The 13,437-nt window shown below is 37.6% G+C and overlaps 5 protein-coding genes across 5 annotated transcripts; 2 read left to right on the forward strand and 3 right to left on the reverse strand.

The window, feature by feature from the left end:
* Positions 1–168: 168 nt before the first annotated feature.
* Positions 169–4,501, forward strand: EV154DRAFT_421219 (E1-E2 ATPase-domain-containing protein; the record flags this gene model as incomplete). The annotated part of the gene is made up of 3 exons (XM_051596005.1): positions 169–2,425; positions 2,494–4,105; positions 4,168–4,501. The coding sequence occupies 3 exons, from the start codon at positions 169–171 to the stop codon at positions 4,499–4,501; spliced, it is 4,203 nt and encodes a 1,400-aa protein (XP_051457346.1).
* Positions 4,502–4,928: 427 nt separating this feature from the next.
* Positions 4,929–6,803, reverse strand: EV154DRAFT_464959 (uncharacterized protein; the record flags this gene model as incomplete). The annotated part of the gene is made up of 2 exons (XM_051597678.1): positions 4,929–5,067; positions 5,098–6,803. The coding sequence occupies 2 exons, from the start codon at positions 6,801–6,803 to the stop codon at positions 4,959–4,961; spliced, it is 1,815 nt and encodes a 604-aa protein (XP_051457347.1). The 3' UTR covers positions 4,929–4,958.
* A 215-nt stretch (positions 6,804–7,018) lies between these two features.
* Positions 7,019–8,616, reverse strand: EV154DRAFT_421220 (uncharacterized protein; the record flags this gene model as incomplete). The annotated part of the gene is made up of 2 exons (XM_051596006.1): positions 7,019–8,465; positions 8,540–8,616. 2 exons carry the CDS (start codon positions 8,614–8,616, stop codon positions 7,019–7,021), a joined length of 1,524 nt encoding a protein of 507 aa, XP_051457348.1.
* Positions 8,617–11,911: 3,295 nt separating this feature from the next.
* Positions 11,912–12,114, forward strand: EV154DRAFT_510024 (uncharacterized protein). The gene has a single exon (XM_051601662.1). It carries the CDS (start codon positions 11,940–11,942, stop codon positions 12,105–12,107), a length of 168 nt encoding a protein of 55 aa, XP_051457349.1. The 5' UTR covers positions 11,912–11,939; the 3' UTR covers positions 12,108–12,114.
* An 803-nt stretch (positions 12,115–12,917) lies between these two features.
* EV154DRAFT_421274 (uncharacterized protein) lies at positions 12,918–13,436 on the reverse strand (the record flags this gene model as incomplete). Its single annotated transcript, XM_051596011.1, has 1 exon — positions 12,918–13,436. One exon carries the CDS (start codon positions 13,434–13,436, stop codon positions 12,918–12,920), a length of 519 nt encoding a protein of 172 aa, XP_051457350.1.
* Position 13,437: the final 1 nt, after the last annotated feature.

Genomic DNA, 13,437 nt, shown 5'->3' on the forward strand with positions numbered 1-13,437 from the left:
TCAACAAGTAAAACCACCTCGGACGATGAAGCATTTTATCAAGCCACGGTTTCAATCTCGGGAATGACTTGCTCTCATTGTACCAACACCATTGAAAAGACCTTAAAGGAGCTGGAGGGTGTGGATCCATCTCGTGTGAAGGTGTCTTTGGATACCGAAGAGGCTACCATGGTATGCACAAAACCCATTCGTGAACAAGACCTTAAGGACACCATTGAAGATCTCGGATATGATGTCGGCGAAATTAAATTTGGTCCTGTCAGTCAACCCATTCCTATTCCCACCACCAAGAAGGGGACCGTGCAAAGCGTGGTATTTTCATTATCGGGCATGACCTGTCAACATTGTGTACGCACCGTTTCAGACGCTTTAAGTAGTTTACCGGGTGTTATACCTCAAACTGTTTCAGTTAATTTGGAAAAACGACAGGGCAAATTTTCGTTTGAAGGTGAATATGTGGATGCAAATAAGATTAAGCTCTTGGTAGAAGGTTTGGGTTATGATTTGAATGGCAGTCCTAGATTTAGTGTAGGAGAAGCCAGCAGTAGCAGTAGTGTAGGACTCCCGAGTTCTTTACAACAACAAGACCAGGTTTTGATCCCAATGGATCATCCAAATGGCGATATAAGACGTAAAGTGGTGATGCGTGTGCTTGGTATGACCTGTCAGTCATGTGTTTCTTCTGTCACGGATGCATTGGAGAACGAAATACCAGACGTACAACCAGGTTCTGTTCACGTTAATCTTCAAACCGAAATGGCCATGTTTATTTGCACCAATCCTGATATGGATCGTATTCATAACGCTATCGAAGATCGTGGATTCAGTGTAGAAAATGTTCAGATCATTCATAATTTGATCCCTCCTGCTGTTCTCTCTGCTGTGGGTGAGGAACCCCAACGCGTGGACGGACGTCAAAATTCAGTCACCTCTCTCAGTTCTGTTTCGGTCGATAGTACAATTGCCGTACCCCACAAAGTCAAGTTTCAAATCACAGGTATGACCTGCTCCAGCTGTGTTCGAACCATTGAGCGTGGGCTTGTGAAATTACCCGGCGTCGTACCTACCTCAGTACAAGTGAACTTGTTGACAAAGACAGGCGGGTTTTCAGTACAAGGTGATATGTTGGATGAGCAAACCATTATCAAGGCGGTCAAAGATATGGGTTACACTGCTAGCAAAGTTGTATTTATCGCCAGTGGATCGAATGGTGTATCCGATATGAACTCTCTAACACAACAACCGACAGTACCTATTTATCGAGCAGAGATGATTATCACAGGTATGTATTGCCCCAATTGTATCGAAAAAGTCCATGCAGCACTTGTCAAATTACATGGCATCCGTTCTCCTTCTATTCAAGTGGATTTGGATAGTGGTCGATCAAGCTTTGAATTTACGGGAGAGTTTATCACTCGTCAACGTATCCATCAGTCCATACTTCAGCTGGGTTTCTCCGCAGAGAGTATCAAGATTACCAAGTCGATGCGTAAAGTGATGGATTCAGATGCTGCAAGCATTACTAGTCAAAAGAGTAGCAAGTATGTATCTACGCATTTGGTTGTAACTGGTATGACCTGTTCTTCTTGTGTTGCAAATATCGAACGTACCGTGATGAAACAAGCTGGTGTGATCAGCTGTCAAGTGAACCTGTTGGCTAAATCCGCTGTGATTGAACATGATCCTACCATAATTGGAGCTCGCTCGCTCGCACAAATGATTGAACAGATTGGATACAAGGCCGAGCTTTCCCAAGACACACAAGGCAACACGATTGCAGAACAACGTGCGTCTATGCGGGAAACCATGGATGCAGAATTAAGCATGTTAAAATCGCGCTTCTTATGGTCTCTTTTATTTGCGGTGCCTGTGGTCTTGATTGCCATGATCTTTATGATGGCTTTACCTTCTTCTAACCCGATCCACAAGTTCTTTATGCGACCGGTAACACAAGGATTGTCGATTGGCGACTTGATCTTGTTTTTATTGGCTACACCTGTTCAATTCTGGCTCGGTTTACCGTTTTATGTGAAGGCGTACAAATCATTGGTCTATTCAAGAACGGCGAATATGGAGACGCTTGTGGCGATGGGTACGACAGTGGCGTATGTTGCATCGGTAGCGTCTGTGATTGCCGCCATGGCACGTCCCATGCCTGGTGCCATGAGTATGAATTATTTTGAGACCTCGGTCTTGTTGATCACGTTTATTCATTTTGGTAAATGGTTGGAGGCTTTGGCCAAGGGTAAGACGGCTGAAACCATTACGAAATTAATGGATCTGCAACCTGAAACCGCTACTTTGGTTGAAATATCGAAACCTTTATCAAGTGTGGGTGAGAGTGGATCTACATTAGTTGGAGAGAATGACGATCGTATTGAAGATATATTGTCCGAAAGAGAAATTGAATCCAAAGACATCCAAGGTAGATAAAAAAATTATAGGAAAAAAAAAAATGCAAATATACTAAAAAAAAATAATCTATATCTATAGTGGGTGATATCCTCAAGATTAATGCAGGAGGTCGTATTCCTTGTGATGGTAAAGTATGGCGCGGTGATTCTGCTGCTGATGAATCCATGATTACTGGAGAATCTGTTCCTGTTACCAAGAAAGTAGGTGACAGTGTCATTACTGCCACCATCAATCTCAGTGCCCCCATCTATATCCGTGCTATCCGCGTAGGCTCCGACACGACTCTTTCTCGTATTATTCAACTCGTGCAAGACGCCCAAGCTTCTCCCAAGGCACCTATTGAACAATTAGCAGATAACATTTCCGCTGTCTTTGTACCTGTTGTGATCGGTTTGGCTCTCCTCACATTTATCATTTGGGAAGTGCTTAGTCTCAAAGATCTTTATCCTGACGATTGGGTCCCCATGGGTGAAAACAAGACCATTTTCTCATTGATGCTGGCCGTCACTGTACTTGTGATTGCTTGTCCCTGTGGTTTAGGTTTAGCTAGTCCTACCGCTGTCATGGTGGGAACGGGTGTGGCCGCTAAATACGGTGTGCTCGTGAAAGGGGGTGGATATGCTCTTGAAATGGCCAGTCGTATTACCACCGTTGCATTTGACAAGACGGGTACTTTAACCATGGGTAAACCCATTGTGACGCATAGTTGGATTGAACAATCTTCTAAATTTGGAGACCAAAGTGCAAGTCAACGTATTGCCATCTGGAAGATTCTTGGTCGTGTTGGGTCTGCCAGTAACCATCCTTTATCCAAATCGATTGAAAAGAAGGCCCGATATATCATTCATGCTCTGATCGAAGATCCCGCGCTTTCTGATGCAGCCTTAATTTCTAATACAACTGATATTGCGGATATCGAGGAAACGAATACGGGTGGTAGTGATGCTTTTGAAGGTGTAACGATCACAAATGCCCAAGAGGTGCCCGGTCGTGGTTTACTTGCAACCATTACGGTGACCAAAGATATTTCTGAACACTTGGCCGGTAAATTATGCAACGTTCGAGCTCTTAATGTGTTCTTGGGAAATCAAGAATGGATGGATGAAAATCACGCACGGTATCAAAACTCACGTCAAGCGAAAGCGTGCCATGATCTTTTAACGGATTGGCAAAACTTGGGACAATCGATTGTGTTGGTAGCTGCATCGCCTGTTTCCGGTAACGATGAAGAGGTCTCATCCGATAGTCTTCACAAGGATGGATGCAAGAATGCGTGTGCTTGTGTGGTATGTAAATGTGCAACGAGTTCAATTTGCTGTAGCGCGTCTCAAACGATGATGATTTCACAATTGGCGATTGCGGATATTGCCCGACCTGAGGCTACACAATTGATATCTGAATTGAGAAAGCGACATATTGAGGTGTGGATGATTACAGGAGATAATGAACGTACGGGAAGAGTGATTGGAAAGCAGTTGGGTATTCCTGCGGATTTCGTTTTGGCGGGTGTGAAACCAGAGCAAAAGGCAGACAAGATCCGAAACCTTCAGAGACGAGGTATTCGACCCGATTCTTATGATGGTCACCGTAAGTTTTGGAAGAGAAACGGAAAGAAACAGCAAGATGCGGTTGTAGCCATGGTGGGTGATGGTATTAATGATTCTCCTGCGCTTGCACAAGCAGATGTTGGGTAAAAGACACAAAATATTTTTTATTTTATTTCATGTGGTTTTTAATTTTTTTTTTTGTTAGTATTTCGGTCGGCTCTGCTACAGATATTGCTATTGAAGCAGCAAGTATTGTATTGATCCGTAATAACCTGATGGATTTGTTGACCATGTATGATGTATCCCGTACGGTTGTGCGTCGTATACGATTTAATTTCTTGTGGGCATTCTTGTATAATACCATTGCGATTCCGATTGCAGCGGGTATTTTATATCCTGCTACGGGAGACGGGCTTCCACCTTATATTGCTGGCATAGCCATGGTTTTATCCAGCGTTAGTGTAGTCTGTTCCAGTTTACTTTTGCGACTCTACAAGGCACCCAAAGTAGTGGAAGATTCACATCAAATCAGATTGTAAAATAACCCATTTTAGAAACCCATGTACATACAATTTTTTATAATTTAAAAAAAAATAGTCTTGAATACTTTTTTTTTGTAAAACTAAAGACTCATCTTTACTCTTATTAAAAAACATACTTATAATATGAAATCGTTATTGTTTATTTTATTTACGTTACCTGCTAGTATTTTCGCGATATACGGTACAGGTAATGGACTTATTTTATTAAGCTCGGATGAAAAGACACGATCGGGCGTACTTAGTTCGGATCACCGGTGCGCCAACTTTCCTCAAAAATTCGAAGCGGAGCATGTCAAGAATACCGGCAGCAGTCATTGTGCGTTATGGACTGATGAGAGTTGTAAAGGGACTTTGTATGTCGTTCCAGCTCATTATACAATGCAAATTCCAGACGATCATTTTAAATCCGTTATTTGTTAATCATAATCATAATAAAAAAACAAAAAACTACTTTTTAATTTATTAAATGGTTTGGTATTTTTAAATTATCAAGAAAGACTTGAGTGACAGATTGACAATGTATGACGAGGACACCCAGTGTTGGCGTATAATTTCCGGGCATCCTGTCTGCCAAAGGCTTTGAAGAGGTATACGATTGATATACTTTATCCAGCTCGGTATTCTTTTCGGTATCCTCACATAAACCATATTCGGGATAAATCATGGATTTGGTAGTGCTGCACCATTGTGTGCGTTGACCCTTTTCATCATGGATTCGGATCCCAATAAAATCGTTGGTCTGAACTGTACCAATATAAATTAAAATTGATGATAGTACAAGCTTTTTTAAACGGATTTGTTGCAAGTCCATTGTCCACTCATTCAAAACATGCGATTTATTGACGGCAGAGCGTTCAGACTCACATTTACTAAACTCCATTGTGTCTAATCGGGGACAGCATGTAGAGAGATATTGAAGCACCACATCATGACGTTCGATTTTGCATTGTACCAAGGAGAGCTCTTCTAAATCAAACACCTGTATATCTAAATCCTTATAATCCTTGTACATCACTTGCACATGCGCTCCTGTCAAAGCTAATTTCTTCAAGCGAGGTAAATGGAGCAAGAAATGATCTATCAAAAACGAGGTAAAAGGGAACTGATCCATAAATCCCTTGGAAAACCATAATTGGAGCGATACTAAACCTTGACATTGAAACAGGTTTTTTGTGACACCCGACCAGCCTGGAATTTGTTCCCAAACACGCAGGCTTAAATGTCGCAGTGAGGCAAGTCCGTCGGACGATGCCAAAGATAGTAAAAATTGACATGACTCGATCGCTTGATAGGTTTGAAAGTCTATATTGAATTCATCGATTTGTTTGTTGGAATTTAGTTCTACAAGGAGCGCCTTTGAGAACAACTGGGGAATGTTTTTACCACCCAAGCTGAGTCGTTGTAGAGAGGGTAAGGAGCGTATCAGATCAATTAATGCGGTTTGCCACATCCATTTGGTTCCAAACCGACTGGTGGTGATCTGGGTCAGTTCTAGTTCTTGGAGTTTGGGATAATTGGTGGTGATAAATTGAAACCACTGGATGGAATCCACATGACCATGCAGGGTTAAAGTACGAACAGTGGTTGGATGCGCAAACAACGAGATGATATCATGTGCTGGTACAGCTTCATGGTGTGGCGTCTTATTTCGTTTAAAATGAAATGCGGTTAACTGCGGTAGATTGGCATGCATCCTTTCTAAATGTTGGGTAGGGATGATTTCGTTTTCTACTTGCACAAGGATCTCTAACGTCAATTCTTTTAACGTTGGTATACGTAAGCGGTCTACCAATGTCTCGAGGTCGTGTGCAGCATGCGTCATGTGTAGTTGAGTTAAATTTGTCCCAAACACGGTCAAGAAGGAGGGTGTAAAATCTTCATAGTGAACAATTCCACATTGTCTCATTTGGGACCACTGCATTTGATCACTTAACTCCAGGTTGGTCCATTGAGAAGGATGAAAACGGAGCACTTCGAGCAAAGGACAGAGGTGATTTAAGGTTAAGAGCGTATCTTGATCCAATAAAACATGTCTTGGATTGTCGTGTAAAGTGGTAGATTCATGGGATATTGTACTGATAAGATGTATCTCTTTGACGAGATAGCCGTGATAAGAAATAGAAGAAACGAGTTGTTTGAGTTGAGTGTCTGAATAGATGAAAACCTTCTTGTAAAGGACTCTTTGAAATGTGTGATGCCATGACCTACAAACCAGTGTAGCGTGCCAACAATCCTGTACCGAGAGATGCGTGGATACTTTGTGTAGAAATTCCGAAGGAAACCTGTTTACAAGAGTCATAGAAAAACAAAGAAAAAGATAAAAGAGAAATTAAAGGAAATCAAGGGGAGATATCTTCTTTAGCATGATTGTGACACAATACACATAAAAAAAAGGGAGAGTAAAAAATAAAAATAGCCTGTATTTATTTATTTTTAACAAAAAAAAAAAAAAAATGGGATATCATCTATGAGGTATTGCTATGGATAAAGAAAAGAAGGGGTAAAACTTTTTTTTTAAACCTCAACCGGTTTGTTTCTAGGTTTCATTCGCCAACTAAATGAAGCCATTCTTTTGACAAAACTACTCGGGCTTTGGTGTGTGACGCTTTCATCGGAAATTGGACTATAATTGACTTCGTTCACCGTATGATAATGCTCACCTGTGTAAAAACTTGTATTCTCTGTTGTTAGATTCTTGGCAGAAGATGTACGTCGAATCTGTTTTAATTGTTTCTTTGTCTTTAGCCCATTGCCGATCTTAATAAAGGCTGATTTCGATCGAGATAGAGGCATGGAAGGCTCATCCAGTACACTTTTACGTTTGGACATGGTCTTTTCCATCACGGATTTTCTCTTCTTGTGTCGGTACGTGCGTGTCTTTTCTTCCACCGATACAAAGTCGGGTGAGTTGGGTCGTTCCGGCAACGGCTTTTGAGTACTTTCGGACACGACAGACCAGCTGGATGAAGAACTCGATGAGTCTACTGTAGATGTACTGGTTTTTCTTGGTGTATTTACAATCTCTGGATGATTAAAATAAGTGGCCTGTTGTTGCTGCTGTTGCTGCTGCTGCTGCTGCTGCTGCTGCTGATGTTGAAACACAGGCGATGGCTCTGGACTCTGAGGTAAATCCTTTTTCTTGGTGGTAATTAATGAAGCCAAACGTAATAAGGACTTTTGCTTGGTTAAATGTCCCTCATCGGGTGTAGGAGGAGGACTGGCAAGAATCTCTTGTCTGTTGCGAAGTGAAGAAGAACGTTGAGGTACAGAGCGAATAATTAAACTGGGTCTATGTTGTGGAGGAGGTGGTGGTGCAGGTGCAGCGATATATTCAGCTAGAGAGTTCTCCAGCGCGATTTTTTCAAAAGCCGGTATTAAACTTGTCAACATGTCTTGTGATTGACGATGCTGTGATTTTCTCCTATAAGATAATTCGGGTAATTTCGGTGCTGTATCCACTTTAATGTCGACGGCAAAGTCCATATCGAATAAACTCATGATTTCGTTTGCCAAGTTTTGAGAAACGACGCTAGACGTCAATCCTGTATCACTTGTCCAACTCAGTCTGTTCTTGTTATTACCGCTAAAGCCGCTTTTACGTCGAGCTTGTTTGGCAGTGTCATCATTGACAATGGGGTTTGCTGGTAAAGGCTTTTCGGAGAGTGGTGAAGGGGACCTCTTGGGAAACTCGACGGATTCATTTGAAAGTGTTGCGTTGGGTTGAGAAAAGATGGATTCGATTGGCTGTGGAGGCTGTAATGGTATCTGTTGTGGTGGGAGAATAGGCTCAACTTCCTCTTCGGCTATCCAGAGATCATCCCCTTGTCCATCATCTTCATCATCAAATATCTCTTCTTCGAAAGGAAAGCTAGTATTCTTGATGGGTCTGAAGGCTTCCATTGTCTGTGCGTATTGTGCAAATATCTCTTCTAATCCTTCCTGGGTCATTTCTTCTAAAGACCTAATATAAATAAATAAATAAAAACATGTGGTTGGTGCCTGAGAAAAATAATTATTAAATTATTAGAAACTTACTCTGGCGTAAAATATTGCCACCGGGTCATTTGTTGAAGCCATTCTGGCGGAGTGCTGGAATAAACAACGTGAAGCATATTTTTGATTACTGCTGTCTTTCGTAATGAATGAAGATCGGGAGGTGCAAATGTAAGTTGTGCTAACTTATAGTTGGAAATAGCCGCTAATTGTATTGGGTTATGTGAAGGCACCATTTGCTTTTTAGTCGTTTATATTTGTAGCAACTTTTTTTTTTATTGGAAAAGATGAACAAGATGAAGAAAAAAGTAAAGGGAGAGAATATTTCGCTTATATATGTATATTGCATCCCACACAGTTGGACAAGAAAAAAAAAAAACCTTTAAAGGGCGGTTCTCCAAATTTCATAGGGCGGTTTGTTGATCATGTAGTTTTTCTCGAGTCACTTTTTTATAAAGGTCTTTGGGTAAGGTAAATAGGAAAGAAGTTACGGTCATTATTTCGAATTGTTTTGTTAGTGGTTCAATTGCCTGATAAAAGCCTGTTATGCTATCAATGGGAAACACTTGACAAATTATTTCTATTTTTACTTTTTGTGAGATGGTTTTATCAGTCCGTTTGATAGACAAATAGGACTATTAAAATATTTTACGTACCTAAATATTGCTACAACAAATATGAATGACGCTTTTTTTTTAAAAAAGAAAAACACATGGTATCCCCAAATAAAGAAATCACAATTGCAACCCACTCACTAAACCAAAGAAATAAGGGTGTCAAAGTTTAATGTAAAGAAAGTAAACAGAGAGTGTAATCAATTCTTAATTCACGGTTGCTAAGGGTAAAATTTTCAAGTCAAAACTCTTTACAATGCCGTTACTCCTCCAGCATCCCTCATTTAAACAGATAAATGAATCCGTCTATTTGTACTACAAATAAATGAGAAGAGGAGGGTGCAGAAAATGAGAATACTTGGTAAACGTATACAGGTCTGGAATCAATTAAAAGAAATTGATTCTCAACAAACAACAGAAATGAGGGTCGCACTAACACAAGGGGGGTGCGCAAATTGTGTGATCATCCAATCCTTTGCTGGTGGTACAATCAACTGTTCTTTAATCCGTCAAATGGCTTGCAAAGAATCACGTATTATCCATTCCCTCTCAGTATTTTTTTTAGCACGTAAAACACTTTAATAAAAGCACAATGGATATATTTAATTCGGTTCGCCTCATCATCGTCATCATTATCCACCATACTTAACTCCTCAGCTTCTTTAATAATATCCTCACATTCTTCGACATTACTGCTGCTGACTTCATTCAGGATATCTGCTTATAAAAATTAATAAGCGGTGAAAATACTTTTTAAGCAAGGTACTTGAACCTAGTTCAGTGGCATCTGCCTCGATGTTGAGAATACTCTCTTCAGTTCAGCTTTATATTCAGACTTTGTTCTCGCCATGTAGTGGAGTTATGAGCCTAAATGTTGTTGCGACCATCCACCAGTGCATTGAAACTCTTTTGTCTTTCAAAATGGTGGCTGTAGTTACTGATGTGAAGCTCGACAAACTTAAAGATGTTTTGTCAAGCACTAGTCACATTTGCAAAGATGAAGAACCTTTTGGTAAAAATTTTCCGAAGGGGAAAAGAGGAGAATTCTATTTTTAACCTTCTACCCAGAAACAATGATACAGCGGCTCCACCCCCAAAGTTCGTTTTCCAATTTCATAAATTCGCTTTTGTCGCAGCCCAAAGTTCGCTTCTTGATTGGTCAAAGTTCGTTTTTTGTAAATCACCCAAATTCGCTTTGGTGGCACCCAAAGTTCGTTTTCACGTCAGAAGAGTTCGCTTTTAAAAATTACAGGATTATGAGATAATGTTATGAGAGATAATGTTATGAGAGATAATGTTATGAGAAAAAAAAAATGTTATGAGGAAAAAAAAATGTTATGAGAAAATGTAATGAGAAAATGTTATGAGAAAAAAAAATGTTATGAGAAAATGTTATGAGAAAAAAAAATGTTATGAGAAAATGTTATGAGAAAAAAAAATGTTATGAAAAAATGTTATGAGAAAAAAAAAATGTTATGAGGAAAAAAAAATGTTATGAGAAAATGTTATGAGAAAAAAAAATGTTATGAGAAAATGTTATGAGAAAAAAAAAATGTTATGAGGAAAAAAAAATGTTATGAGAAAATGTTATGAGAAAAAAAAATGTTATGAGAAAATGTTATGAGAAAAAAAAATGTTATGAGAAAATGTTATGAGAAAAAAAATGTTATGAAAAAATGTTATGAGAAAAAAAAATGTTATGAGATAATGTTATGAGATAACATTTTCTCATAACATTTTCTCATAACATTTTTTTTTCCTCATAACATTTTTTTTTCTCATAACATTTTCTCATAACATTTTTTTTTCTCATAACATTTTCTCATAACATTTTCTCATAACATTTTTTTTTCCTCATAACATTTTTTTTTTCTCATAACATTTTCTCATAACATTTTTTTTTCTCATAACATTTTCTCATAACATTTTTTTTTCTCATAACATTTTTTTTTTCTCATAACATTTTCTCATAACATTTTTTTTTCCTCATAACATTTTTTTTTTCTCATAACATTTTCTCATAACATTTTTTTTTCTCATAACATTTTCTCATAACATTTTTTTTTCCTCATAACATTTTTTTTTTCTCATAACATTTTCTCATAACATTTTTTTTTCTCATAACATTTTCTCATAACATTTTCTCATAACATTTTTTTTTCCTCATAACATTTTTTTTTCTCATAACATTTTCTCATAACATTTTTTTTCTCATAACATTTTCTCATAACATTTTTTTTTCCTCATAACATTTTTTTTTTCTCATAACATTTTTTCATAACATTTTTTTTTCTCATAACATTTTCTCATTACATTTTCTCATAACATTTTTTTTTCCTCATAACATTTTTTTTTTCTCATAACATTTTCTCATAACATTTTTTTTCTCATAACATTTTCTCATAACATTTTTTTTTCTCATAACATTTTCTCATAACATTTTTTTTTCCTCATAACATTTTTTTTTTCTCATAACATTTTCTCATAACATTTTTTTTTCCTCATAACATTTTCTCATAACATTTTTTTTTCTCATAACATTTTCTCATAACATTTTTTTTTCTCATAACATTATCTCATAACATTTTTTTTTCTCATAACATTTTCTCATAACATTTTTTCTCTATGAATTTAGATGTTAATGCTTTGCGTTGCAAAGATTGCAATGTTGACTTTAAGACTCATTCAGAGTTAAACAATCATAATTACGGCACTCATGTGGATAAACAAAGTCTTTATTGGTAATGGTAAGAACTGGACATTTAAATAAAACATGACATTTTTTTTTAAAGAACAAATAGACACCATTATGGAAGTTAGCAAGGTTGATGGCAAATTTAATTGTCCTGAATGCTCAAGCAAGCTCAGTACTCCAACCACATTTAGCGCCCATCTCAAAAAAAAGCATAACGGCCACTGCGAAGCCATTTCAAACAAAACAAAGCGACGAAGCCTCGAAGATAATAACAACGATAATTCTACAACCATATCATTGAAACATCGAAAGTTACGAAGCCTGAGATATGTCTATTTTTGTCTAAAAGTAAGCCCAAAAAATTATATTCAGCGCATAATCAAAAAATCAAACAAAAAAACAAACAATTTAGTTCTGAATCTAAATTTAGATGAAATTGATTCAAATTCTGGTTCATCTGGTCCTTTATTTTCAACATCAGCTCGATGTGATAATGACATGGGAGTATTACTTGCGTCAAATGCCTTAGATCTTCCACAAACTGATCAAGAAAAAATAATAATGTTAAGCAAGATTGGAAATTGGAAATCAATAGCAGTATCGTTAGAAAATGGGAAAAAGTATTACATGCTCGCCTCTCCAGATCTCATTGAAGATATACTTGCAGAACAACCAACTGGTGTGGATCTCTCAAGTATATATATTGTTGTTGTTATTGATAGTGTCTTTGGTACTTCTTCTACTTCTATTTTCAATAATATTGCTGGGTCTGCATTTGCTGGTGTGGACATTACCAGGACAAAATACCACAAAGCCATCAGATTTGGCTTAATCAAGCTCAAGCTTCATTCCATTATTCACTGGACAACAAATGCATTTCAAGAATAGTTTATTAAGGTCATGAAGCTACCACATTTGGTGAAGTATATTTAGTATTCATTAACAGGGTTTTTATTTCCTTGAACTGATAATATAATATTTACAACTTGTTTTTACAATTCAATTTTTGTTCGTATCAATGCAAATCAAAGATATAAGATGAAATACATTAAAGAAACAACCCAATAAAATAATAGCGGTATACCGTAGTGATGATTTCTTATATAGGGTATTATTTACGCAGAAGTGTTGTAAAATTACTGTTCACCACTGCGTTGGCATTTTTAATAGATGTAGTCATCGAATCAGCTAAAATTGTGAGTAATTGGTTCAGTTTCATATTGTTGATGACTGCAAATGATTTCTCTTGTTGATCAATAAATTCACGGATGGTATATTTTATTGCTCCATTTTTCAATTTGCTACATAGATCATTTAGAACATCTAGTTTGATTTGGGCCAATATGCCATTGTTGATAACTGAAGTGGCGATTGTTTGAAACAGTTGAGATAGCAATTGAGATTGTGAGTCTGTTTGTTGGGAAGAATCATAGTCGCATAGGGTCCAAATCGTGTAAGGTCTGTAGGAAATATCATATGCAAATGTACTGGATGAACGACATAAAGTATATGTGGATAAACAATGAAATTTTGATCTGAGTTGTCTAAGTTGATAGAAGTAATTTCCTACATCAATACTGGTTGTTGAGTCATCCTTCGCTAACACTTTTCCCAATCTTAATGATTCCATA

This window comes from Mucor mucedo (assembly GCF_025094135.1).
Source record: "Mucor mucedo strain NRRL 3635 chromosome Unknown EV154scaffold_49, whole genome shotgun sequence".
Classification (NCBI taxonomy): Eukaryota; Fungi; Mucoromycota; class Mucoromycetes; order Mucorales; family Mucoraceae; genus Mucor; species Mucor mucedo.

Excerpts from the sequence above, each read along its gene's own strand:
- EV154DRAFT_510024 (XM_051601662.1), top strand. The coding sequence starts at position 11,940 with ATGGCAAATTTAATTGTCCTGAATGCTCAAGCAAGCTCAGTACTCCAA.